General features: G+C 41.8%; 1 protein-coding gene across 9 annotated transcripts in view; it reads right to left on the reverse strand.

Annotated features, from left to right (window-relative positions):
* MACF1 (microtubule actin crosslinking factor 1) overlaps positions 1–26,408 on the reverse strand; it is a 331,345-nt gene that overhangs the window by 97,289 nt on the left and 207,648 nt on the right. For 6 of the 9 annotated variants that reach the window (XM_079776973.1, XM_079776975.1, XM_079776977.1 and 3 more), the window contains exons 38-51: positions 25,098–25,313; positions 24,868–25,017; positions 20,875–21,108; positions 18,468–18,617; positions 17,387–17,620; positions 15,885–16,088; positions 13,147–13,665; positions 12,226–12,402; positions 11,846–11,969; positions 10,325–10,533; positions 9,668–9,985; positions 7,708–7,874; positions 5,390–5,546; positions 3,461–3,578 (exon numbers count right to left, since the gene is read on the reverse strand). In XM_079776973.1, the coding sequence (XP_079633099.1) occupies positions 3,461–3,578; positions 5,390–5,546; positions 7,708–7,874; positions 9,668–9,985; positions 10,325–10,533; positions 11,846–11,969; positions 12,226–12,402; positions 13,147–13,665; positions 15,885–16,088; positions 17,387–17,620; positions 18,468–18,617; positions 20,875–21,108; positions 24,868–25,017; positions 25,098–25,313 (2,977 nt within the window). The remainder of the gene's footprint in view (positions 1–3,460; positions 3,579–5,389; positions 5,547–7,707; positions 7,875–9,667; positions 9,986–10,324; positions 10,534–11,845; positions 11,970–12,225; positions 12,403–13,146; positions 13,666–15,884; positions 16,089–17,386; positions 17,621–18,467; positions 18,618–20,874; positions 21,109–24,867; positions 25,018–25,097; positions 25,314–26,408) is intronic. The other 3 variants (XM_079776979.1, XM_079776980.1, XM_079776978.1) reach the window with 1 other exon arrangement.

The following is a 26,408-nucleotide window of genomic DNA, read 5'->3' on the forward strand; positions in this document are numbered from 1 at the left end:
AGTACCTAAGGAGGGACTCTGTAAATGTTCGGCTTCACCATAATATTCAGAATATATTTCTAACTACCGTATTTTCCGGCGTATAAGACGACTGGGCATATAAGATTTTCCTGGGTTAACAAGTTGTCTTGTACGCCGGAAAATACGGTAGTCCAATATATCTAATCCATTATATCTAATCCCATCAATATAGTCCAATATACCGTATTTTCCGGCGTATAAAACGACTTTTTAACCCAGGAAAATCTTATACGCCCAGTCGTCTTATACGCCCAGTCGTCTTATACGCCGGAAAGTACATTCATTTAGAAATGGCAATAAAGCACGCATGTTCAATTATGTTCAACCATATCCTTAACCCACTAGATACAACCAATTTACAGAAAACCCTCAGTATCTACAAGGGATTGATGCTAGGACCTCCACAGACACCAAACTAAAGGATGCTCAAGTTCCTTATATAAAATGGGAGAGTCTCTGCATATAGCCTACATTCTCCTGTAAACTTTAAATAATCTCTAGATTACTTATAATACCTAATACAATGTAGATGCTATGTAAGTAGTTGTTATATTGTATTGTTTAGGGAATAATTACAAGAAAAAAACCTCTGTACATATTCAGTATAGCAACTATCTTCGTCCTAACTACACAGTACATGTCAGCAACAACATAATACTTTTTATTTTTTTATTTTATTTTTAAAAATATATTCCATTGATTTTTTTACAGAGAGGAAGGGAGAGGGATAGAGAGTCAGAAACATCGATGAGAGAGAAACATCGATCAGCTGCCTCCTGCACACCCCCTACTGGGGATGTGCCTGCAACCAAGGTACCTGCCCTTGACCGGAATCGAACCCGGGACTCTTCAGTCTGCAGGCCGACGCTCTATCCACTGAGCCAAACCGGTTAGGGCAACATAATACTTTTTAAAAATATTTTTTAAAAATATATTTTATTGATTTTTTTTTTTTTTTTTTTTTTACAGAGAGGAAGGGAGAGGGAGAGAGAGAGTTAGAAACATCGATGAGAGAGAAACATTGATCATCTGCAACCAAGGTACATGCCCTTGACCGGAATCGAACCTGGGACCCTGAGTCCGCAGGCCAATGCTCTATCCACTGAGCCAAACCGGTTAGGGCTAAAAATATTTTTGATCTGTAGTTGGTGCAATCACAGATAAGGAACCCGTGAATACTAAGGGCCAATAGTATGATTTTTGGGGGGGGGGGGTAGATGGAGCAATAAAGAAGCTCCTGCACCTCTATGCACACATTTAAGGTTCTTTTTGAGTGTCACTGATTGGAAGGCTGTAGCTCTTCACTAACACTTTACAATATTCAAACCTACACATGTCCACTCATGTCCAAAGAAAAATATCTATAGGATATGCGTACTACATTAAATAAAATGTCAAAAAAGGTTGAGGTACATCTTCTAAGAGTAGACACACATTAGGCAGAATTATGTAATAACAGAATTCTTAACACTTCAAGTCATGATTATGTCAGGTTATAGACTGTTTTTGTCCTCGTCACCAGTTTTAGGTATTTTCTATATTTAAGGAAAAAATAAGAGCTCTCATTGAATATTCTTAGTGATTCAACTTTGAAAAAGAATGTCTTACTACATCACTTTCAAGCTTCTAGTTCAGTTTAATCGGAGAGTACTCTGAGATTATAAAATAAACCTTTAAAAACATTTGTCATCATTTACAACTGCTTATCTATGTGAACTATAGTTTCTGGATACAATGCAACCAAACAAAATTTAGAAATAAATCAGATGATAAAGCTGTCATTTAATAATCCTTTTTCAAAATTTTATATTCACAATGATAGTCTCAATATTCTCCATTAATGGATTTCATAACAGATGATACCAAAATAACTTATAAGGGAAACTTATGCCAACAAAATATCATTTTTGTTTTCTGTAGTAGAGTTATATGTGAGATTTAAATTAAAAATAAAAGATTATAATGCTTTAAAAAGTTTGAAAAACCAGTGATCTAGTCCAGGAGTTAGAAAACTATAGCCTACCAGCCAAATCTGACCCTCTGCCTGTTTCTGCACAGAAAGCTTTATTGGAACAAAGCCACACCCATATACATATATTATCTATGCTTGCTTTTGTGCTATAATGACAGAGGCATGTAGATGTGACAGAGACCATATGGCCCACAGGCATAAAATATAAAATATATACTATCTGGCTCTTTATAGAAAAAGTTTTGCCAATTCCTGATATAGTCACACACCAACAAGTCATTAAATTTGGAGGTTTATGTTAGAATATAAAAAAATCAATTCCTGAAATGTCAATATTTTAAATAATACAATATTGAGTTCAATTCAATTTTAACTTCTAGTTAGTGACAAGAGATCTTTAAACTTTAGGATACAACAGAAAAGTAGCCATTCTCAGGAGGAAAAAAAGGTAATCTTTCCCATACTATTTAAGCGACTGTAGGGGTACATTAACATAGTCTGGTAATAAAACCTATGCGATACCAATTAGCAACTACTAAGTCATTGAGCTCATAGTGGATTTATTTAAAAGACTGAATTTGCAGCCAGAGATTGTTCATGTATCTGGGCACAATCTTTATGTCCACTTCCAAGAAATGTACCAGTCCCTGGAGTACCGATATTATTTCCTAAACTAGAGGCCCGGTGCACAAATTCGTGCATCAGTGGGGTCCCTCGGCCTGGCCTGAAGGATTGAGCTGAAACTGGCACTCCAACATCCCCCGAGGGGTCCCGGACTGTGAGAGGGCACAGGCCAGGCCTAGGGATCAGGGCCAGGGAGGGATGCAGGAGGTCGGCCAGGCGGGGAAGAACTGTGGGAGGGCTCTAGGGCATGTCCAGCCCATCTCACTCAGTCCCAATTGTCCTGATCGGCCAGACCCCAGCAGCAAACTAACCTACCAGCCAGAGCGTCTGCCCCCTGGTGGTCAGTGCACATCATAGCTAGCGGTTGAGCGGCCTTAGCATATCATTAGCATATTATGCTTTGATTGGTTGAATGGATGACCGGACAACCAGACACTTAGCACAGTAGGCTTTTATTATATAGGATATCTAGCCTCTCCCCAGAAACCATGCTTATACCATCTAAGGCTGACCCCAATTTAAAGATGTGCATAGCCATCCTGTTCCCACGTATAAAAGAGAAAATTTTCAAGTTAGAAAATTCCATTTTAACTGAGCCAACAAGTTTCTTTTTCCTATCATGGGAAGGAATTTTCCAAAATGGAGTACTCTTATATAGAAAATGGAAAATAGATCAGATTGAAGGGGGAAGACTACTTCACAGACCTGCACCACCCACCTTCCCCCAATACACATTTGTTCTCATATCCAACCTTGTTTCTGACTTTTATTGAAGAGATCATTACAAGGGCCAAAGCAAAGAATGAAGTTTATTCACTACATTTTTTAAGAGCTTGAACTCACCTGTTTTGGTTTGGGAATCAGGTGCTGTGATCTCCATGATGAGATTTTCTAAAGAAGTGCCTTTGCAATTGATTTCTTCTACCAAAGTTCCCTTACTTGCCCAGTCATCTAAGAGACCCTGTTTAAAGAACAAAACAGCTAAGGTAACATCTGGGAGCTTTCTCCTCATAGGAGAGACTCCCTAAAGTTTTTATAAGCATTAAGAGACCATCCTCATATATTCACCATTTCAAGATCTTGGTTTAGATAGCCAAGGTGTGAAAGAATGATATCCTGGAATATTCAGGACCTTTTCATTCATGCCATCCATTCATTCATCAAATGTTTATGCATCATTGACTATAGACCAGGCATCATGCTAAACCCTGCAGATACACAGTAAGACAATGACACAGTTCTGAACCAAGAGCTCAGATTATCAATTGCATTATAATGTGATAAATGCTATTACAGAAATATGGACAGTCAGTCAACCCTGAGATCACAAGAGGACACATTTAGCTTTGGCTAGAGAGAGGAAAGCTTTGAGTTAAGGTAAGCATTTGCCAAGTAAACAAAGGGAACAGCATGCATATAAAGAATAACAAAGAAATGGTCACTGGAGAGTAAAATGAGGAGCTAGATACTGAGATATAGAGAAATATACAGAATCATAGGTTATATTTTGTATGTTCAAGGGAACATTATATTGGGTTTGAAGTCAAAGCTCTCACTTCTATAGGAAGCCATTAGGAAACAATGGCATCTGCTCTATGTCAAAAGTACCAGGTTGTATTATCTCTGAGATGTGGATGGCCTGCCACAGCAGGAAGATTTTACTCCTTGCAAAGCTGGGACATCATCCTAGCCTGCAATCCCTTCCTAACGTTCCCTGAAATCTTCTTAGTTTGCTTTTGATTTGAAGCTGCAGAGCAGCAGCAGAGAAAGATCCAGAGCCATGAACATCTAGCAAGCTCATGCTGCCTAGCTTCAGACTGAACCATATCAAGTCTCAGCTTGTCAATTCTTTATTACTCAGGCTTGATTCCAAAGGATTACAGTTACTAACCTATGTATTGACACAGGGTATTTTAAAATTTTGAGGGAAATACAGTGACATCTGTTGGACACCATGTGAACAACTACTATTAAGTTGTCTGGACCTGACCACTAAGCAAGTGAGGTTTTTTATTTTTGTTTTTGGCCTTGTGTTGCCATGAAAAATTCCTTGAAACACTAAGGGTATTGTGAACCAAGAAACTGGGAACCTCTGCTCTAGGGAATTTCCCTACAGCAGATGCTCCTGGAACAGACTCTGTGAAGGCAATCAAACTCTTATCTGTTCAAGATAAATCCTGCTTTATTAAGACAATGGGGACAAATGTATAAGAGTTAGTTGGAGGCTGGTTTCAATTAAAAGAAGAATGTGTATGAGGTATAAGCAGAGCCCCATGACTACAAATAAAAAATGGTACAGAGGGATTCTGCAGGGGATGGGAAAAAAGGGGTCTTCGTCTTGAAGCTATCTCCCAACCATCTCTTTATATCATCTCCTTTATTAGTTGTAGGACTAATTATGTCCTCGATTTCCTGATCATATATTTTGTTACTTGCTCACATATAATTGTCTAATTCTCAAACATACAATGAGAATTTAAGCTACTTAAGAACTGGACTTTTACAAAATTTTTTTATGACCTACCATAGCATAAGGGGCATCCAAGAAACAGCTGAAACTTCAGAGGTATTATTCCAAAATTACATTTTTGGTTTTGGTTTTTAAATAGATTTTTGGTGCTCAGTGCTTGGGTAGGGGTAGGTGTAGGTAGGACGTTCAGTTCTAATGTAGATGGATAATTTGGATTTCTCACACCACAATTGGAAATGAGTCCATACATGCCTCTAAACTGCTGTCTAGCCCAATTCCTGGAGATATTTTTGTTCACCTACCTTCAGGTGTTCAATCTGCTTTTCCAGCTCTTTAGTACTCATGAAAGTCTCTGCAAGTGGAATATTTCCTTCAGCTTCCTTTAACCATTTCTGGAAGGTCCCAACCAGCTTCCGGAATTCATCCAATTGTTCCTGGCAAGTCGAGGCATCTTCCTCTCTATCAACGGAGAGGTTCTGTTACTTGCCAGACTAAGCTGTGTGAAGTCAACTTGAACTAAAACTAAGTTCATTCTGGGACTCTAGGAATCATTTCCTAATAGCCCTTTTCTTCCCATCATCTTTTCCATAGCAGCTTTGGCTAAACAACCACATATAATGTAGGAGAGCATCAAACTAAGGAATCTGTTGCCCTTGTTTGGACATTCTGGGGAAAGGAGTCTTCAATCTTACTCTAAGCTAAAGTGAAAGGGAGAAAAACTACAGGGAGCTTGCTATTTAGGTTCTATGATACAATTGGAAGGAATGTAGGCTTTGGATCTTAAGTCCAGCTCTGATACTCTTTAGGTATTTGACTCTTTCAAGGCCTAATTCAAATGCTAATTCCTTTAACAAGGAAAAGGCTAAAACAAGAGGCTCTGAGAAGTTAGGGTAAGTACACTAGGGACCAAAATAAAATAAATCCAGGAGAAAGGAGAAATCAATTTGGAATTCAGTTTGGAAATGGCCTCAGCATAGGGGAAGAAAAACAAAGCTTGCCTGGCCTTCATCCCCTTCTCCTTCCCTAAATTACCTGCATTGATTTGAGCAACTACTTTCCTCTAGTCGCTAAGGCCATCATCTGCTAAATCAAGGTTATATTTATGGCTAAACCAAGAGAAAAATCTTAACCAGCTCTTAAATCCATGTGAGGTGTTCTAGTGGAGGAATCACGGCTTTTCAACAGTGAGCTGATTACCTGAAATCAGCCACCTTTGTCATATATATTCCCATGTTTGCCTTAAAAGAAAAAAGAACCCAGACACTCTTCAAAAACAGCAACTTAAATGTTGTCAAGCCTTGGCCGGGTGGCTCAGTTGGTCCTGTACACCAAAAGGTTGAGGGTTTGATTCCAAATCAGGCACATACCTAGGTTGCGGATTCAATCCCAGATAGGGGTACATATGGGAGACAACGGATTCATGTTCTCTCTCTCCCTTCTGATGGGGAAAATGAGACATTTTTGGGGGCTAGCAATCTGAATCTGTGCCAGTAACCTAATGCACATTGCTGTTAGCTTATAGTCTAGTCACTACCCCTTCCTTAATTATCTGTTCTTGCAAGACCTGTTTACCGAAGTACTCCCATTTTACAGAGGCCATAAACCATGCACAATACACAACCCTCAGAGGGGGTTATCAGTGCTGGCACCAGGCCAGGCCTTTAGGTGTGGTCTCACAGCCCCCAAACCAACACCCGGGGCTTTTTGCAAAGCCTGCGAAAGGTCCGGAAGTCCATCCATATTTGGGGGACAAAGAAACCAAAAACGTATAAAGGGAGAGCTCCCTCCATATTGGCTTGCTCAGGATTTGGAGAGAAACAGTCTCCCCTGAGTCACTGTACCGGTACACGCGGAACATCTGAAAATAAATGGGTTTTTCCTGTATCTCCGGTACTCCTGTGTATTTTTTTGGTCCCTGGTAAATTTTGTAACACTTTCTCTCTCTAAAATCAATAAACATATCCTCTGGTGAGGATTAATAATAATAAAAAAATAACTGTTGTCAAAACAAGCAGGGTGAGTGCCAATATAACCCTTAATTATGTCTGAGAAGTCTCCAATTTTTCTCTTTATTTCAAATCCTGCCACAATCCTACTTGCTGCCTCAAATTTGTTCTGTTTGGTCCAGGTGACCTGGGCTTTTGATGGTACAGAGAGGGAACTGAGCCCCATTATTGAGAAGGAATTCATCATTTAGTAATAGAAAAACCACTAAGCATCAAGTAGATTGGGTAGCTCTGGTTGAAAGAGACACTTTCCAAACCGTTTATCCCTCTGTAGCAGAGATTTTTTTTCTTCCCCTTTAAAAAAAAAATATGTTTTTATTGATTTTCAGAGAGAGGAAGGGAGAGGGAGACATTGAAACATCGATGAGAGAGAATCATCGATTGGCTGCCTCCTGCACACCCCCTACTGGGGCTCAAGCCTTCAACCCAGGCATGTGCCCTGACCAGGAGTTGAACTGTGACCTCCTAGTTCATAGGTCTACACTCAACCACTAAGCCACATCGGCTGGGCCATAGCAGAGTTCTTTTCTGGTAATGAATGGTGAGGTAATAATTTCACTCAACAGCAAGAAAAAATTAGCTCCCCACACTGACCAACACATATGGGAACTCACCTTTCTTTAATTATCTTCTGTAGCTCTGTGAAGTCCTTTTTGAGGTTCCGTATCCTGTCCTGGTGTTGAGACAGGTCTAGTGCAAAACCACAGGAGCTCAGTTCAGTGACCAGATGCTCAAGAGTATCAAGGTTATCCTGTTGGTCTTCCATTTCCGAATTGAGCTCCTGTCAAGCAAACAGGAAATGTATTAAGTCCTCTGATCCTTATAAATAAATACACACTAAGAAATGAACGATACCTAGGCAGTATAACAGAATGAAAAGAATAGAGGGTTTTGGAGTAAAAAAGACCTAAAATTCAATCATGGCTTTGCCACTTACTAGCTTGTGCTCTTAAGCTAATAAATTTCTCTAAGTTTCTACAGGCGATCTCTTTTGTAAAACAGGCACTCTCCCCACTATTGAAGATATTAGGTAAGAGAAAATTGGTGGCATAAAAATTGAAAAAGAGCCCGGCTAGTATGGCTCAGTGGTTGAGTGTCGACCTATGAACCAGGAGGCTGTGGGCTTGATCCCCAGTGTAGGGCATGAGGGGGACAGCTGATCAATGCTTCTCTCTCATCACTGATGTTTCTATTTCTCTTTCCCTCTCCCTTCCTCTCTGAAATCAATAAAAAATATATTTTAAAAAAATTGAAAAAGAGGTAAAACTACATTTTTCACATTATATGAAAGTGTACTTGCAAAATCCAAGAGCATCAACAATACAACTAAATCAAATAATGAAGTAATTCAGTAAGGTATCAAAATATAAAATTAACATTAAAATCAAATGTGAAAACTTCATTTATAATAGCAACATAAAAGGTATAATTTTAGAAATCAACTAACAAGAAACTATATAAAACCTTTATGAATAAAACTTTAAAACACTATGAAAGATATAAAAGCAGACCTAAATAAATGGAAATACATCCATAAAAATGTGTATGCATGTATATATGTATGTATGTATAGGTAATTTTTTTTTTTTTTCAGAGAGGAAGGGAAAGGGAGAGAAAGATAGAAACATCAATGATGAGAGAGAACCATTGATCGACTGCCTCTTGCATGCCCCACACTGGAGATCGAGCCTGCAACCTGGGCATATACAATGACTGGGAATCGAACCATGACCTCCTGGTTCATAGGTTGACACCCAACCACTGAGCCACACCAGCTGGGCTTTATAGGTAAATTTAATGTGACCCAAATAAAAATACCACCTTCTTCTCTATAGCTAATAAAGTTGATTCTAAAGTTCATATGGAAAAATAAATATGCAATTATAGCTAGGAAAAATCCTGAAAGAAAAAAGTGATGAGGGAGACTAGCCCTACCAGATATTAAAACATATCACCAAGCCTCTATAATTAACAATAGTGTACTATGGTATATGAATGGACAGACCAGTGAAACAGAACGGTGCAGCCTTGCCAGAGCTCAAGTTGGCCACTCCTTGGTCAAATTAAGTGTAAGCACATACTATGACCTAACACTTCCACTCCTAGATATATGTATCTTTGGTAGGTAATCCTCTTCACCAAATATATTTAGCTCTGTGCCTTCTAGATATTTGGTAGGATTACATATCACCATAGTCAGGTATGCTCAAGTGAAATTTGCTTTGACTAGCAAAATGTAAATGCACACGATATTCCCTCTTCCCATTGAAGCAATCATAAAAACTTTGTCAGGATGAAGTTTCCATCAACTTGAATCCCTGACTGACCATGATAAGCTAAGTATCCTGCTGATTTAGGTTGAACATGTAGTACGAGCAAAAAATAAAACTAGGTCTGTTTCTAAAAAGTGGACAAACAATATCTAGATTGCAGGATGGCTGTGATAATTCTTTAAGATAATGCAGGTGAAGTTTCCAGGATATTGACTGACATCTTATGTCCTCAGTAAATGTTGGTCCCTTCCTTGCCCTGCTTTTCCCTTTATTCTGTCCATTTCCCTTTATATAGCCTCACCTGGATCTGCTGGAAGAAATGTGCAATATCGTGATCTGGCTGATTTCCGGAGGCCAGCATTCGACTCTTGTTTTCCATGAATTGCTGCAGCTTTTCCGAGAGATGTTCAAACATCTCTGCCTGGGGCAGGAGCTTCTTTAGGGAGCTCTCCTTCTCTTGCTGCTGCAGACAGAGCTGTTGGAAGCGCTGGTTCACCTCTGCCAGTTTGCCCTGCAGCACTGCTGCTGTGGTGCTGTCTGCCGTCTCCATGAATCGGGTCACCATCTCACGAGTGGCCTCCAAGCTGCTCTTTTGCCGAGCAATGTCCTGCTTCAATTTCTGTCATCAAGAAGATGTGTCAAACTTCTAATAACTACACATTTATCTCATCTGGAGGGTTGGAGGATTGGAACTGAGCCTTCAGAACATCGTATATCTCGTCCTCCTAGTTCTCTAACCCATTCCACCAAATGGCCTTGAAATCCCCATTGTTCTTGAAGTTTAACAATGATTTGGAAATTGGGTAGCAATAACTTCATATGGATTAGTCATCATGTCTAAGTCTCATCATCAGAAGATTCATGGACATGAATTCTTCTCTTGATACTTTTTCAAAGTGATACAATTATGGAACATGGCAAATACACTCTATGCTAACTCTTGGGATAGAGGTCTTACCATATTAGTGGCCAGGGCTTCTTGGATGACTCCTGATGACAGGGATGCCACCTGTTCCTCTTCCAGGTTTTTTTCAACTTCCGTGATGGACTGCAACAAGCTGTCCAGGCTTTCCTGAACACTCTGCGATTGGGCAATTGCCTTCTGCAGCAGAGCAGAGCGCTCAGCCAGGCTAGAGGAGAGGCTTTGGAAATGGCTAAGTATGAAATCTGGAAAAACATGGCCATGAAAAGAGAGAGTGAAGACTATTTTTGTGTTGTGCTTTTAAAAAAAATGTATTAAGTTGCATGTTAATTATAATAACAGACATCAAGACAAATAAAAGGAATAAGCTTAAAGGACATTAGTATTTGAGCCAAATTCCATAAGCACAATTTATTTAGCACCTATTACGTGCCAGAAATTGTGCTACATACTGAACAATCTCCAGTGATGGGCAACCTTTTGAGCTTGGTGTGTCAAACTTTGCCAAAAAACTGAGCATAACTCGGGTAGTGTGTCACTTTGAGGAAAAAACATTATTTCGCAAATGTTTCATCCTCAGGAGCAGCAAATGTTTCATCCTCGGCATGCGGCCGCCTCAGCGGCCGCGTGTCATCAGAAATGGCTACGCGTGTCAGTGCTAACACGCGTGTCATAGGTTCGCCATCACTGCTATAGATAATTGTGACAAAGTCCTTGCCTTCTTCAAACCTAAGACTCTGAAAGAGAGGGTAGGCAGAGGAAGGCACAACTAACCATGAAAATAAAATCCTAAGCGCTACAGTGGTATTAAGGGGTACTACAGAGAGAGAAACAAAGTTTAATTGACTTGCCCTCGCTAGTGTAGCTCAGTGGTTTGGGAGCATCATCCCATGCACCAGAAGGTCATGGGTTCCAATTGCCGTCAGGGCACATATCTAGGTTTCAGGTTCAATCCCCAGTTGGACACATCCAATCTCTGTATCTCTCTTACATCAATATTTCTCTCCCTCTATCTGTCCCATCCTCTCTCTCTAAAATAAAATTTAAAAATAAATACATACTTTAAAAGTTAAAAAAAAAAAAAAAAGAGTACTAGAGAGGCCTGAAAGAAAATCAGTTATTTCTTATCTTTTATTTATTTTGGGAGGTGGTGGTGGTAGTGGTGGTGCTGGTCAGGACTTTACAAAGGAAGCAATCTCTTGGCTACATCTTGAAGCATGAGTAAGATTTCATCATGCATGGTAAGCCCTCATTTAATGTTATCAGCTAAGCAACAGGAAAAACTTCAGGGGTAAAGCAATGAAGAAATGACTAGTTTATTTGGGAAAGGAAAGACGTAGGGTGTATCTAGAAGGCAGAATGCCTGGGGGAAAAGGCGTTGAAGCCAGATTGCAAAGGTCCTTCAAAGATATAAGAATAAAGTTCATGGGAGGGTGAGCTATTCACGTTTATAGCCTCAGCACCCAGTGAGCACCAGATACCTGTACAACACAATGGGATCTACTACAGAACAGAGGTACATACTAGGAATTAGACAGCACTATGCCTGTTTCATACCTGTAGTTTCTTGAACATGCTTGCGGTCTGGGGCTGGTTTCCCTTTAATTTCCATGAGGTCACAAGCTACTTTTTGAAGTTTTTCTACAGGTACTTGGTGCTCAGCCAATTCCTCTTGCAACTGCTGCTTGTTGATGAAAAAGGACAAAAGAAAAACATCTAAGTGCGTACTCAAAGCTGGTTCTAGGAACCTAGAGCTACTAAGCCGCTGTGTAGAATAATTCTCAGCTTAAACAGAGCCACCGATATTAGAATAAATTGTTTAGGAATAAGATCTTGTCCAAGGCATCCCAACCATTGTTTTTAACCTAAAGGCCAATATTTGCTTTACTTTTGGGTACTGTAAGCCATGTACTACAACAGCCTGCGTCCTGGCTTACCTTTGTTGTAGCAAGCTGCTGTTGCAGGACCCCAGGGTCAGAGGCCACAGTATCTGAGAGGAGCTTCTCCACTTTGACCTCACAGGCCTGCATCCAGGCCTGCAGGCTGTCAGCGCTGCTCTGGAACTGCTGGTAATGGCCTAGCAGCATGTTCAGGTGAGAGCCCAATCGTGTACACTGTGCCGGAGAAAGGAGGGAAAGAAAGCTTAGGCAAGCCAGGCCGTAGGCAGCAGCATCCTAGGCACAGTCCAGGAGAGGCCTGGCTTTGTTACAGGGAAGTCACTGTGACTGCAGTTAGGGGTAGTGCCTCCATGAATAGATAAGCAGCAACTACCTTTTATGAGTGGGTTCCTCATCGTTTGATCCATTCTATTCACCTCAACTTTATTACACACTGGGGAAGATTTAGTGAGCTGTATGATAAGCCATCAAAGAAATATACATCAGGTTGCAAGAGAAAAATCTTTCTCTCTGAGGGTTAGAGGTATTGATACAAAGCACAAGACGGGTGGGAAGAACTGACTAGATTCGATGCCTTAGGAGATAAAAGGAGTTCTCTGATAGGAAGATACGGATTTACCCTCAATGCTCTGTCCAGGAATACAGACTGTGCACTGGGTTTAAGTTTCCCCTGCGCTATGCCTCCAAGGAGCCCTTGTGGGCTGGTCATGATACAGAAGGCAAGCACCTCCACCAGCACCTCTGGAGTGAGACATGCTGCTGATATTGCTAGGATCGGGCACTAGCCCCTGAGCCTTCATGTTTTGCATTTTTGCATAGCTCATAAAGACACTGTCTGTGGTCAATATACAAATTAGCTCCTTCACTGTGTCCTGAGGTTTCTAAGTCTCAGAAACCACCCACAGTTGTGAGGGCTGCCACGACTGGTTCACCAGAGGCTGCCAGGAGCCTCTCCCATACCTTTGAATGCAGAGCAGTGTATCTCTCTGTTGCATCCTTCAGCTTGTCCTTCACTAAGGTTCCAACTGCTGATGGCTGTCTGTCTTCCTCCAGGCTGTTTTCAGTGTCCAACACTTTCTGTCCTGAGATAGTCACAAATCTCAAGTCTCCTTTGTGGGAAATTACATCCTCCGAGAAGCTCCCCTGCCGCTTTAGCAGGGCGGGAAGGGCCTCGGGGCTGCTGCCTCCCTTGTGCATGTTCTCCAGCTCTTTCTCAGACCGTTCGAGCCAGTTTTCAAACTCTCTATGATCCTGCAGAAACTTCTGCAGCTCATCCCTTAGTGTCTGCACCTGCTTCAGCCCTGCCTCTGACTGGGCCAGGGAAGTTGCATACTGTTCCTTTAGCTCTCCTAGCTTCTCCTGCAGCGTCTGCCGTTCCTCAGGTGTGAGATTGTGGCCATGCTGGTCCAGGAAGGCCTGAGCTGACTGGGTGGCCAGGATGAAATTTTGCTGCTGAGATAGTAATTCTTGGTGATGGGCCTGGCAAAAAATCCCCCCAAACAAAGGACAATTAGCAGGGACACCACAATAATGTGGTTATGTCTACTAGAAGTAGAGAGATTTTTGTAGGCCACTTTTATAGCTGCTCAGAAATCACCAATCTGTCTAAGCATTATGCCATATTTCAGCGGAACTGACACAAACAGAATCTTAACGTTTTCAAAGATATTTTACATGTATTATCTCATCTGATTGCGGCACAATCTACAATGTAGGAAGACAATATAATATCCATATTAAAGATGGGGTTACGTGAATACCAAAAAGATATATTACTGACTAAGGTCACGCAGGTAGTTAAGGGATGAATTGTTGACCCGACCCTCTTCACTAAATCATCCTAAGTCTAAGAGAAGGTACAAATGACCAACTTATAATTACCCATATGAATGCAAGGAAAGAATAAGCTGGGTGAGCCATACATGGAACAACATAAAAACTGCCAATTCTTAGCCATGAAATATGTCAATCAATTATCTATGGAGACTGTCCTAACAGGAAAGATCTAAGGAAATTAATTCATTAACTAATCGATTTATACATTAATGAGAGTGAGCTGTGTTTCAGGACAGCATAGGTAATTTGTGTGTGCTGTCTCCATGTGTTTCAATGTGGACCTTTTTTCTATTCCAATGGAATAGACGTGAAAGAAGGACAATAGTGGTTGTCCGAACAATGTTCTTCCCAAGTCTAACAGAAGTCAGAGGGAGTTCCCTCAGTGTTCCTAACTATCTGTATTGTTGATGCAACTACCTAGAGAAGGACCAAGCCTACTTTTCTTCAGAATATTGTCCGGTTTAAACCTGTATCAACCATAATATGATAGCCTCAGATTCCAACATCCTCTCAGGGAAGCTGGGGTGAGAAACATATCCTGCTCAAATAACTAGTAAGGAGCATCTAGTACCACCGTGTGTCTATGTACCATCCCGATGTCCCCTTCTCATCCTCCAACCCCTCCAACTATAAGTAAGGCTGTTTCCTTCCTAGGTTGGAAATACTACTTAGTCAAGCTGACAGCTACCAGCAAGAGGTGTCAGGAAGGCTCCTAGGACAGCAGAACCATCTCTGCTCTGTGCTGTTACAGGAGTGCCAGGGCTTTGGGGGACACACTACAATGAACCTCCCAAGCACAGAATGGCATGCCAGAGGCAGAAATCCTGTTAGTACACAATAGGCAACGGTCCACACAAGCCGTTCAACAGAAGCACTCCAGCTAAACCAATTTTTTTGTGCTAAGAAGATAGCACTACTAAAGTATGTGATGCATGTGTTTTTTAAGTGCCCTGAATATATAATTATCTTTCAACAATGCAATATAATGTGCCTGTATGTGCCAGTAATGTCTCAGGAGACAGTTTATCTGGTTAGTTCACTGATTTATCTCCAATGCCTGTCATATAGCAGATGCTCAATATTTGCTAAATGAAGGAATAAATGAGTAGAGATAAACAGTAAGAAAGAAATGGTTTCATAAGTAAAATAGGAAACCACTAAAAGAATATAGCATTTTAGAAAGATTACTTAGTGTGGGAAAGGAATTGGAGTATTAAAGCCAACAGGCAAGGAGACCAGTAGAAGCTACTATAATAATACAAGTCCAAATTACAATAATATCTCAATGGAGATGAAGACGTGTGGCTGCCTGTGAAAGAGATATAAGCAACATGGGATTTGATGACTGATTCGATATGGGACAGTAAGTCATGGAAAGGAGTTTCGAATGATATCTAATTCAGGCAATTAATACAGGAAGGAGAATGTGTTTGATCAGGAGGGGGGTATTAGAGTAAACAGGCATTCCATTTTTCAGTTTGAGATGCTTATGATTTCAACTTGTCAAGAGAAAGACAGATTTATATAATGGCTTGAAGCTCAGGACAGCATTTGGGCTAGAGTCAAATATACATATGTAATTATTTAGTACAAATGGTAATTGAAGTATCATGAATGGATCAGACTACCCAAGGAAAGTATATTTTGAAAGATGAGAGTAAGTCTAGGACTATGTTAAAAGCACACCAGTATGTGAAACGGTGCCTAGAGGAAAGGAATACAATTATCAAGGGCAGAGTAGCTGAGACGTCAAAGACTATGAACTGAGAAGTGCTCCCTGGATTCAGGAGCAAGGAGGTACTGGTGACTTGCTCAGGGTAGAAGGGAGTCCCCAGCACAGTGAGGACAAGCAACATCCTCACCTTCATCTTCTCATACTGCTTGTCCAGTTTCTCTGAGGCGTGGTTCACGCCCATGTGACCATCAGTGGTATCCAAGGCTCCTTTCTCCAGGCTAGCTCCTGACAGCTGCTCCATCTGTCCACCAGGTGATCCCACTGAAGCCACCCAATCCAAGAGAGCATCAATCTTACTCCTGTTCTCTGCCAGTTCCTTTGCTGCTTTACTCTAAAGGAGTAAAGGGAGTCTAATGAGAAGGCCTTAGATACTAAGCAATTATAGGTTACAGGTTAAATCAAGAGGGAAATTTTGACGCTAAAGAAAATGAGAAGCTCTAAGATTGGGTATAGTCAATCTTAGAACTCACAAAAAAGAACAAATAGCTAAATCTGTTGAAAAAATAATTACTAAAAATAATCTCTAGATTTTTGTGTATATCTTACTGCTTTAAAAGATGGTGAGAGCCTTGGCCAGTGTGGCTCAGTTGGTTGGAGCATTGTCCCGTGCACCAGAGGGTCACAGGTTCGATTCCCGGTGAGGGCACATACCTAGGTTGTGGGTTCACATGGGAGGCAACTAATTGGTGTTTCTCACATTGATGTCTGTCTGTCTGTCTGTCTGTCTGTCTGTCTCTCTCCCTTCCTGTCTAAAATCAATTAAAAAAGGGGGGGGGGGAGAAATCCTAGGATTTAAAAGGCTTTATTTTATTAAGAGGTGATTTAATCCTGGCACCCCAGCAAGGCCTCGTGGCATTCTTTCTAGGCATGCAAAAGTGATACATTGTCTTGGCATACTCAATTACCTGGCTGTGCCTTCCTAAGGGAAAATCAGACTTCTCCAGCCTTTCCTCTGCCAAACAGAACACCGAGTACTGAAACGATTTTATGATTCTTCAAGTGTTTTAATTAATTAAAAAGGATATGACAAGGGATATATTCACATAGTTCAGACTTTATCTTCAGGTAACTTATTTCTCTTTTCTCTACCTCCCTGTTAGCATCAGAGTCCATGGCTGGACAGAGTATTTTAATTCAATCTGCCAGTGCCAAGTGGGGTGCAAAAGACCATTTGAGACTTCACCTTGTCATGGGTTTATCCCAGTGCCACGATCCCCCTGAAACTACAGTAAAAAAGCTTGGACACTCCCCAGATACTCCCCTCCCACACACACACTCCTGGATCACCAGTCTAGATTCATGTAAGAAATATGCCATTTGCATTTTCCTCTCCAGGATACCACCCTTCCTCACTAAATTCTTTCTGACATTTTCCTATTATTCAGAGTACTAAATACACAGAATGCCAATTTTTTTTTGTACTATAAACTTCCTACTAATTATTCCCGACTTAAAGTTCTTCAGAATATTTCTTATGAAGATAAAGTACTGGCTCACAGACCTGTTCTGAAACAGCCCCTTTTCATGACTCTATGCTCTGTGTAAGGCAGTTCCTCATCACCTTTCATTTGTGTAGGTACCAGTATTTTCTTTTTTGAAAAATACCAAGTGTCACAGCAGTCTGGTTACCTTTTCAGTCTCCTGCTGTAAGGCTGAGGTCACTACTTCCTCAAGCTCCTTCTGGGCCACCCGCGTCCGTGCCTGGAGAGCCTCACATTGCTGCTTCGCCTGATGAAGTTTCTCCCGAAGAGCTGTCACCTCCTGGGGGCTCAGCTTGGTCTGGTTCTCTTCCAGGAACCCTTCAATGTCTTTGACCACACTGGCAAAGGAGGCGGCGCGATTCTGAATGTCGTCCTGTAAATCCTAACACATGAAAACAGGGATAGCAGAGCCTTCAACTTTAGTATGCTGAAGACCTAATAGTACGAAGGTGGAATGGCTGGGATGACATATCTGCAACAGACGTATGTCTCTGCTAGTATTTAATTTTTTAAGCAAAATTTAAATTGAAATTTCTGAGAAAATATTTAGTGAAGACAAAAAAGGAGACCCATAAACATGATGACTAGCAGAGATTTTTATTTTGTCGTGAGTTGTCCTCGAAGAGTTCATTCTTCTGTAAAGAAGAGTTGACAACAGGATTCTAGCTGTGTCATGGCCAGGTTGTTCCTTCCTCCTCTCCTTATCCTTCCTGTACCTATAAGAACTAGCAAGATGTGGGTACTGCCTAGTCTCCAGCCTCATCATTCACTCATCTCCCTTTTGTTCTTTTTAGCCCAACTGAACTAGCTTTCTTTCAGTTCTGGAATATGTGGTGCTCGATCCCATTCCCACCTGAAGACAGATACATAGGCCTCAGCCTACATACTCTCTTCCATCTCCCACCCCTGCATTCCTTAACCCCTACACATCGTTCATTTCTCAGTTTAAGCGACATTTCTTCAAGGTAATCTTTTCTGACATCCTAGACTAGGTTGAGTCTCTGTTATATGTTCTCATGTAACTTTTCCTTTATATGTATAATAGTTAATAATTATTTGTACATTTTTGTGAGTATTTATAATATCTGTCTCTTCCACTAGACTGTAAGCATCATGTGAGTAGGGTTATTTACCATTGTGTTGCTAACACTAAGCACGTGCCTAGCACATAGCAAGCCTTTATAAATATTTGTGACGAAATGAAAAAAAATGAATTAACTTATACTGACCTTCAAGTCACTTTGGTTCTTCTGCAAAGCAGAAAGATCCTGCTGGGAGGCTCTACCTTGGTGGCCCACCAATGCTCTTTCCGCCTGTCCTACCCAGCTGCAAAGATCCTCCAGTTTCTCATGACAAGTATTTTGTTGTTTCTGCAAGGTCTAATTAAAATGCAAAGGGGCCAAAAGACAATTAATAATTCTCATTTTACAAAAACAAGGTAACTCCCTGAAATATAAAACAAGGTTATAGTTTAAGAATGGAAAAGTTGGTGGGAGACTAGAACAGGAAAAAGCACAGAATCATATTTAAAAAGCTCCCCTCATCTGGAAAAATCCACTGATCTGGGTCTACGGTCTGGATTATAATGAGGGGTAAGGTAACTTCAGGTGAGAACGCTCCCAGGTTTGGGTTTGGGAGCTCCTTTGCCAGACTGCTGTTATTATCCTTAGAAATGGGAACGAAGAGCCCAGATGCTTAAAAGCCAGAGATGATAATGGTGATGATAATAAATAGTGGTTCTGACCAATTCCTCTACCAGAACCAGAGGATGTGCTACATATTAGTCAAAATATGGAAAATTAGAAGGATGTACTAGAAGGAAAAAAAAAATCAAGAAACTGGACAACTCATAATCTAATTAAGCTTCTTAATAATTTAGCGGACTTATAAATCCAACGTCTCACAAATGTAGACACCCTTTAAATCGAATGAGGGGCTTGTCTATTTTGAGAAAGAAAAGTGCCAACATTAGCAACTGGCTATCGTTCAGTTGTCTACACTGATATCAAAGAGAAAAGCCAGGCCCAAGGGGAGGGAGGGAATATGTTTCTGTGCCTGATCCCAGATCTCATCTCAGCTGCCTGACACTGAAGCACCTGACTGAGCAATTGAGCATGATGTGTTCTCCTGACCATCCTTCTAAAACCATTTTCCACCAGTTTCTACCTTCTGATGGCATTTTAGTCACCTGCACTTACAAACAGGTGCCAAAACTGGCCCTCTCTCCCCCTCTTTAGGACAAATAGAAGGGCTCTGCAAGAGAACTCCTAAGAGCTCTTCAGCTGTAAAACGGGATCTTCATGGGTTAGGATGGGTGCAGACTGAATCTGAAAAAAGCAAAGCAAACAAGTTAACACACAGACATACACATGCATCCGGGGCAAATATAGAGAAGCAGAACATTTCCGACAATTACAAGGTTAATAAACATTGTGGAATTAATTATGTGCTCAGAGAGAAGGGTCACATGCAGTTGTAGCACTGGTTGCAGCTCAGGGGCCTACCCTGGATCTGGGCTGTGTCTTACTTAAGGAGGCTCAGACCAACGCTATTTCAGTAACTGTCCACAGGCTATATACATTTCTAAGTGAGGACAGGGCAAATTTTCAGATTTGAAAAGTAACCTAAACTATTTCATTAGTATTTTATTTAGATTTTAATAGAGTTGAAAGAGCTAAGCAGTAATGGGGGACATATAAAATTGACTAACCTACTTTCCTTTAAGCCTGACTCAAAAGCTCTATTCTACTTTATACAATATTTAATAAAGCAGATCCTGAGATGGATTTGCTGGTGGTAATAATGACAATTCTAATATCATCTTGCTGAATTCCAATTTATTATTCAAACAGCAGAAATGGTATAAGCATCATTCTTGGTATTTTAAGGTTGTTACCATTATACAATAATGTTAACTTTTGCAAGAAAGGGTAGCAATGAAAAGTGGTAGGGTGGTTAGTTTTTCCCCAAAAATGTATCGCCGCTGCTTCTACACATGGTTTTTCCAAAATAAGCACTGGGCACAACAGTGTGAAGAAAGGTGCTGGAAAATAATGATACTTTAGCGCAGCGGTCGCCAGCCGGTGGTCCGCGGACCCCTGGTGGTCCGTGAGGTCCGAAAGGTTGGCGACCGCTGCTTTAGAGGTCCTAAAAAATTAATATGATTCTGATAAAAATTTCCTTGTCAGCTGTTGGAAGGTTGTCAAGGAATCTGAGTGTTAATCATTTCAAAAGCCCAGAATAAAACTGACTTTAACACTTCTTCACAAGAGCTCAGAGTATCTAAATGTTTTTAACAGCCTTCATAAGAAGGTTAAGGGAGAAAAGAGGTCTGGGGATGTGATTTTCATTTGAAAGTCAGAGACAATGAGACACAGTGAGGGGAGTCTTATAAAAAAGAAAATACTTGCACATGCATACACATGTATTCTCTCACACGCACGCATACATAAAACCAAAACATGGCAAGAAAAACAGCCAGAACAGCTGCCTGCTGTAAAATGGCCTGAATGACATGAAATTTCAAAATTGGTAAACGCAGGCTCCTGGAATCATGGTAGATGTATTCTGGCCAGAAAACCCAAACACAGGACATCCCAAAAGGCATATTGGGCCCAGCGGCTGGTTCAGCCTGACCTTGACCAGGGCTGCCTGCTCCACTTGTTGACGATGACCCTGCAAGGCATTCATCTGAGCTGCAGTGTGCGCCACGAGGTCCTGGAAAGACCTCTGCAGTTCATTCAGAAGCCTCAGCATCCGCCGGTTCTGCTGAGGGGACAAGTCCTGGGCATGCTCGGAGAGAAAGAACTGAATATCAAAAGCAAGAGCATCCAGCTCAGATTTCCTTTCAGCCATGGGCTGTTTCAAATCCTAAGGTAAGTAGAAAAAGGGGGGAAAAAAGAAATGCAATTTCTAATTCTCTACTGAAGCAGAAGCTGTTGGTTTTAATAAAAAAACAACATAATCAATGAGAGGCTAATTTTCTGTTATTTTGTAACTGACACTTATCATTCCTAGAGCCAAATAAGCACTGGAAGTCTCTCGCACTTCTGGTCTTTCCACACTCCTCACGAGTTACAACCAGTTTCCTTTACTATGTACTGACATCCAAATGCAGCAAGCTTTCATTTATTTGTTAACAGAATTACCCCAGAACTAATTTCAGACCTCTGCAGAATTTTTTTTCCTAAAGTTTGAAAAGTACAACATAAATTTCTGGTCCGAACTATATCTGCCTAATTTATTTTCTTAGGTTCAAAATTTATTTGTATTTGTCCAGCCGTTAGTTATTGGTAGGTCAGAAGTGAGAAAATATCCAATTTATTTGTGGTTCATTAAAATATGATTTTTATAGTAAATAATGTTGCTTATACATTTTAGAACTATGAAGGATTACAGTCAGACTTTCTTATATAATAGTTACATTGCTCCCTTAAAGCAGTAATAAGTGCCTAAACACTATAATTATCTATTTTCAGACCATTAAAAGCATGCAATTTTCCCACAAAAATTTAGTGGCCACCAGCTGTTACACTGGATATTTCAATGGCAATAAAAACAATTAAGATATCTATATCTCTATCACTTTGAAAGTGAGAGCAGTCAGCAACCTTGCAAAGCTGGCTGGGAGGGCCCTTGGTTACTTACCATTAGACCATGCTTCCTTCAACTGTGAACACATGGACTGGGAAACTATCACTAGGAAAACAAGGCTTAGACTGTGGCTCTCTTCCCATGAAACAATTCATATAACTTACTAGAGGCACGGTGCATGAAAATTCATGCACTGGAGGGGGGTCCCTCAGCCTGGCCTGCCCCCTCTCACAGTCCAGGAGCCCTCAGGGGCAGGAGGCAAGCCAGAGCAGGGAGGCAACCCAGAGATCAGGGGAAGGCAACACCCCATCACACCTCTGCTGCTGCCACTGCCAGCAGCGCAAGCCTTGGCCGGCCCTGGTTACCTGAGCCTCAGGCGGCCCTGGGCAGCAGGGCAGCTGCCATCCAAGGCTTGCCTGCGCCTCGGACTGGCCCTGGGTGGCTGGGGGGCTGAGGGGACTGGGGGACTCTGGAGACAGGCGGGGCTGAGGGAACTGGGCAACGCCATCATGTGGCTGTGGGCGCCACCATCTTTGAGGGTGTGGCAGTCAATCAGCATATTCCCTCCTTATTGGCTGTGGGCACCGCCATCTTTGTGGGCAGGGCAGTCAATTAGCATATTCCCTCATTTTTGGCTGTGGGTGCCACCATCTTTGAGGGCGGAGCAATCAATGGCTGTGGGCGCTGCCATCTTTGCGACGGTGTGAGGGTCAATTAGCATATTCCCTCTTTATTAGATAGGATAATGGGAGGAGGAACCAATGCATGCATGAGATGATATATGTTTTTATATCTTATACTACCAGTAAGTCATAGAAATTTTTCTCACCCTTGCTTCTTATAATACCCTGTCAGTGAACTAGAGTCTGCTACACATCTCCCAATGATATCCTACCTAATAATAGAGTAATATGCAAATTGACCGTACCTTCACTACACCCACCAGCCACGCCCACCAGGAAACCATCTTGCTGGAGGCTTTTCTGGCCTTGGGCACCAGCAGGGAGCCTGCGACAGATGGCAGGCAACTGGCGGTCGGCTCCTGTGATCCGTCGCCGGACGCTGGGGTGCGGCCAAGCCCAAGGTCGGGATAGCCTCCGCCGGAGGCTTTCCCGGCCTTGGGCACCAGCAGGGAGCCTGTGATGGATCGCAGGCAACTGGGGGTCCGCTCCTGCGAGGGCATCTGCTCCTGTGGTGGATTGCAGGGAGCTGGGGTCCCCTGCCCAATGGGCGGTGTCTGCAATCACAGGGAGCTGGTGGTCCCCTTCCCAGGCCTAAAGCTTTTGGCCAGAGGCTTTAGGCCTGGGCAGGGCACAGCCGGTGATTGGTGTGAACTATAGAGGAAACACCTTTTCTGACTGCACATTGGCTAAGCTTCCTGTATGCCACTGGTAATGTTCTCAGTAACTTGGGTAATAAGAATCCAAAAAGGTGATCTAGGGTTCTTCCACCACACTTCTGGAGAAAATAACGAAGGTCCACTGCTGGAGGGCTAAGAAATGTCATATCCTGCCCTAGCCGGTTTGACTCAGTGGATAGAGCCTCGGCCTGCCCACAGCAGGGTCTGGGTTGATTCTGATCAAGGGCATGTACCTAGGTTGCAGGCTCCTCCCTGGCCGGGGCCCAGATCAGGGCTCATGCAGGAGGCAACCAATCAAAGTGTTCCTCTCACTTTGATGTTTCTGTCTTTCCCTTTCTCTTCCACATTCTCTAAAAGTCAATAGAAACATATCCTTAGACGAGGATAAAAAAAAAAAAAAAAGAAAAGAAAGAAATGCATATCCTATGAAAGACACATCTTGAAAATGCCTAAAGAAAGTTGTCATTTTTTCTTGGTGAAGGGACTGGAGTCCGTGTTGATGAAAACACCTTGGTGGCTGTGGTGACTGGCAGTGGCTGCAGCAGCAGGGTGATGGGGCTGGTGCCTTCCCCTGACCAGCCCAGTTGCCTCCCACAAAGGGAGGCCAGACTGCGGCTTAGGCCCACTTCCCGTGGGGATCGGGCCTAAGCCATCAGTAGGACATCCCCTGAGGGCTCCCAGTATGTGAGAGGGGGCATGTTGGGCTGAGGGACCCCCCACCCCCAGTGCACGAATTTTGTGCACCGGGCCCCTAGTCTTGAATAAAAGGGTGTGAAAGAAGAAGACAGGTCAGTTCTTGCAAGACAAACAGGAATGAAGTTGTATACAAGGAGCCTGACCATGGACAAACCTTTATGTCTGCTTCTCTTAAGACTAGGGAAAAGGGAGAGGGTAGAACAAAAGGAGGGACCATCTCTGGTTCTGCTCTGACTTTAAAGAGTTTAAGCAAAGGATGGAAAAACCTGTGTGAATAATATCTAATAGTATCTTAAGTATAACATCCCCACGCCCCCAAAAAAAGGAACAATGTTCAGGGGAAAATTCTCTAGCTCATATGTATCTCAGAGCCTGTATCTTTCTCTCACTGACTTATGTTTGGGGCTTAACAAGAAGAAAAGCATCTCTCTAGATCAGGAATTGGCAATCTACAGTGCCTTGCCAAATTTGCCTGTCAACTATTTTTGTAAATAAAGTTTTATTATAACACATCCACGACCATTCATTTATATACTGTCTATGGCTGCTTTCACGTTTCAATGGCAGAGCTGAGTGGTTGCCACAGAAATGGGCCATTTACTATCTGGTCCTTTACAGAAAAAGTTTGCCAAGCCACATTCTAGATCATTGACCAAAAATTCTCCTGAAATTGATGTGTGTGCATAGGATTAGATCTTGGGCAAAACAGAAACAAGGAACAGACAGTAGATGCTCAGTTATAAAGAGGCCATTGATAATAATAGGCCATTCTGTAGACTCTCTCAGAGAATAGCTGAAAGGAAAAATAATCATAATCACTAAAGTGCCAGAGGTATGACAACCTAAAAAACACAGCAGATTTTATTATTTCTGTAATGGAAAATCAAACTCTCCAAGAAAGATAAGTACTGGTTTCTGTGGCAGGAAAATAAAATTGACAACTCAAAGGACAAAAGCTTGAGAAAGGGTACAGATTTTACCTCACATTGTTGGAGACACTGATTCAGGCTGTCAGCATCCGCTTCACTGCTACATTCCTTGCTATTCAGAATGAGAATGGTATCGCCAACCCAGGCTCTCAGATTTTGAAGTTTGCCTTCTAGCTGTTTGTACTGATTTAACACTCTAGTCTAAACAAATAAATGGCAAATTAGACGATGATAAAAGTCTCTAAACCTGCTCAGACTTTGTGAATAAAACAAGAAACTACCTTTTTCACTTCCACAGCATTCTGGAGCTGGAGTAGTCTGGAACTCCAGCTGTCACTCACAGAGTTGAGGGACTTTTGAAGATTCTTGGCATCCTTCTCTAGAGCCTTCAACAGTTGAGCAGGGACTTCTTGAGGCTGGCTAATGATAATCTGACTCACACACTCCAATTCCTGACTCACCAAGGTGGACAGATCCTTTAGCTCCTTATCTAACACCTGAGGGGATAAAGTGAAGTTACCTCCAAAATCAAGACTAGAAATCTTGCTATGTAGGAATCAGCTGTGAAAATATTTTTCTCTCACCTCATGACTGTAAAGGCTTCAGGGCTTCTAAGGTGTTTTGATATATATATGCAATAGTTTATTTGGTTCTCACAATCACTAATTCTTGGGGTAGGCTGTGTGGATATTGTAATTCTGGATTTACAGAAGAGATGCCTCAGCACTTAAATGTAAAAGTTTGTCTGCGGTTAGCCAGACAGTAAGCAACAGAGCCAGGACTTGGACTCAGGTTTCTGTCTCAGTGCAGTGCTGGGTCCACTACAGCTGGCTGCCTCTCTGAGAATGTCATTATGTCTTATTATTGTTATGTAAAGTAAGTCAATCAATCAAAAAGGACAACTCCCCCTCTAAATTCCAAGGGGGCAGAACCAAAGAGCATAAAAATAACCCAAGGCAGCCTTCCTACTCAGCTAGTCTTCAGAAGAGAAGCCCGAAATAAAGTGTGGAAAGCTAGATAGCTCTTCGGGGCATCCTCCTTACTTCCCCTTCAGCCACCCTACCCAAGGCCATACTTTGATATTGAGAGATCTGGGAAACCTCTACAATCTCTTCCCTCATTGTGACTCCAATCCTGTGATGACTCTTAACCACTAGGTTTGGTGAAAGCTACTCTTCCTCCCTCTCAAGACTGTCTAAGTCTATGTTCTCAGGAACCTCATTTCATCAGTGATTACTTCCTCTCTCCTCTAACTTCAAGTTCTCCTTTTCTTCTTTTTCCTCAGCCCCCCAAATCTACTCAAAACATTCCTCTTTTAGTCCATCTCCTCCAGCCAGTGTCCTACCTCCTTCCTTGCCTGCACTCCCAAGCTTCTGGAAAGAACGATGTACATTAATTGTCCGCACCTTCTGATCTCCCATCTATTCTCACTGCATCCTAGTTTATAGCCCACCAAACCACTCCACTGAAACCACTCTTATCAAGGTCACTAGTGACTTTCAGGTGCTAATCCCCCTTTTGTCCTCACTGTACTTGGTCTCCCTACTGTAGTTAACACTGCAGACTGCTCCTCCGTTGAGTCTCTTCTGTTG

The sequence above is a fragment of the Cnephaeus nilssonii genome (genome assembly GCF_951640355.1).
Source record: "Cnephaeus nilssonii genome assembly, chromosome: 7".
NCBI lineage: Eukaryota > Metazoa > Chordata > Mammalia > Chiroptera > Vespertilionidae > Cnephaeus > Cnephaeus nilssonii.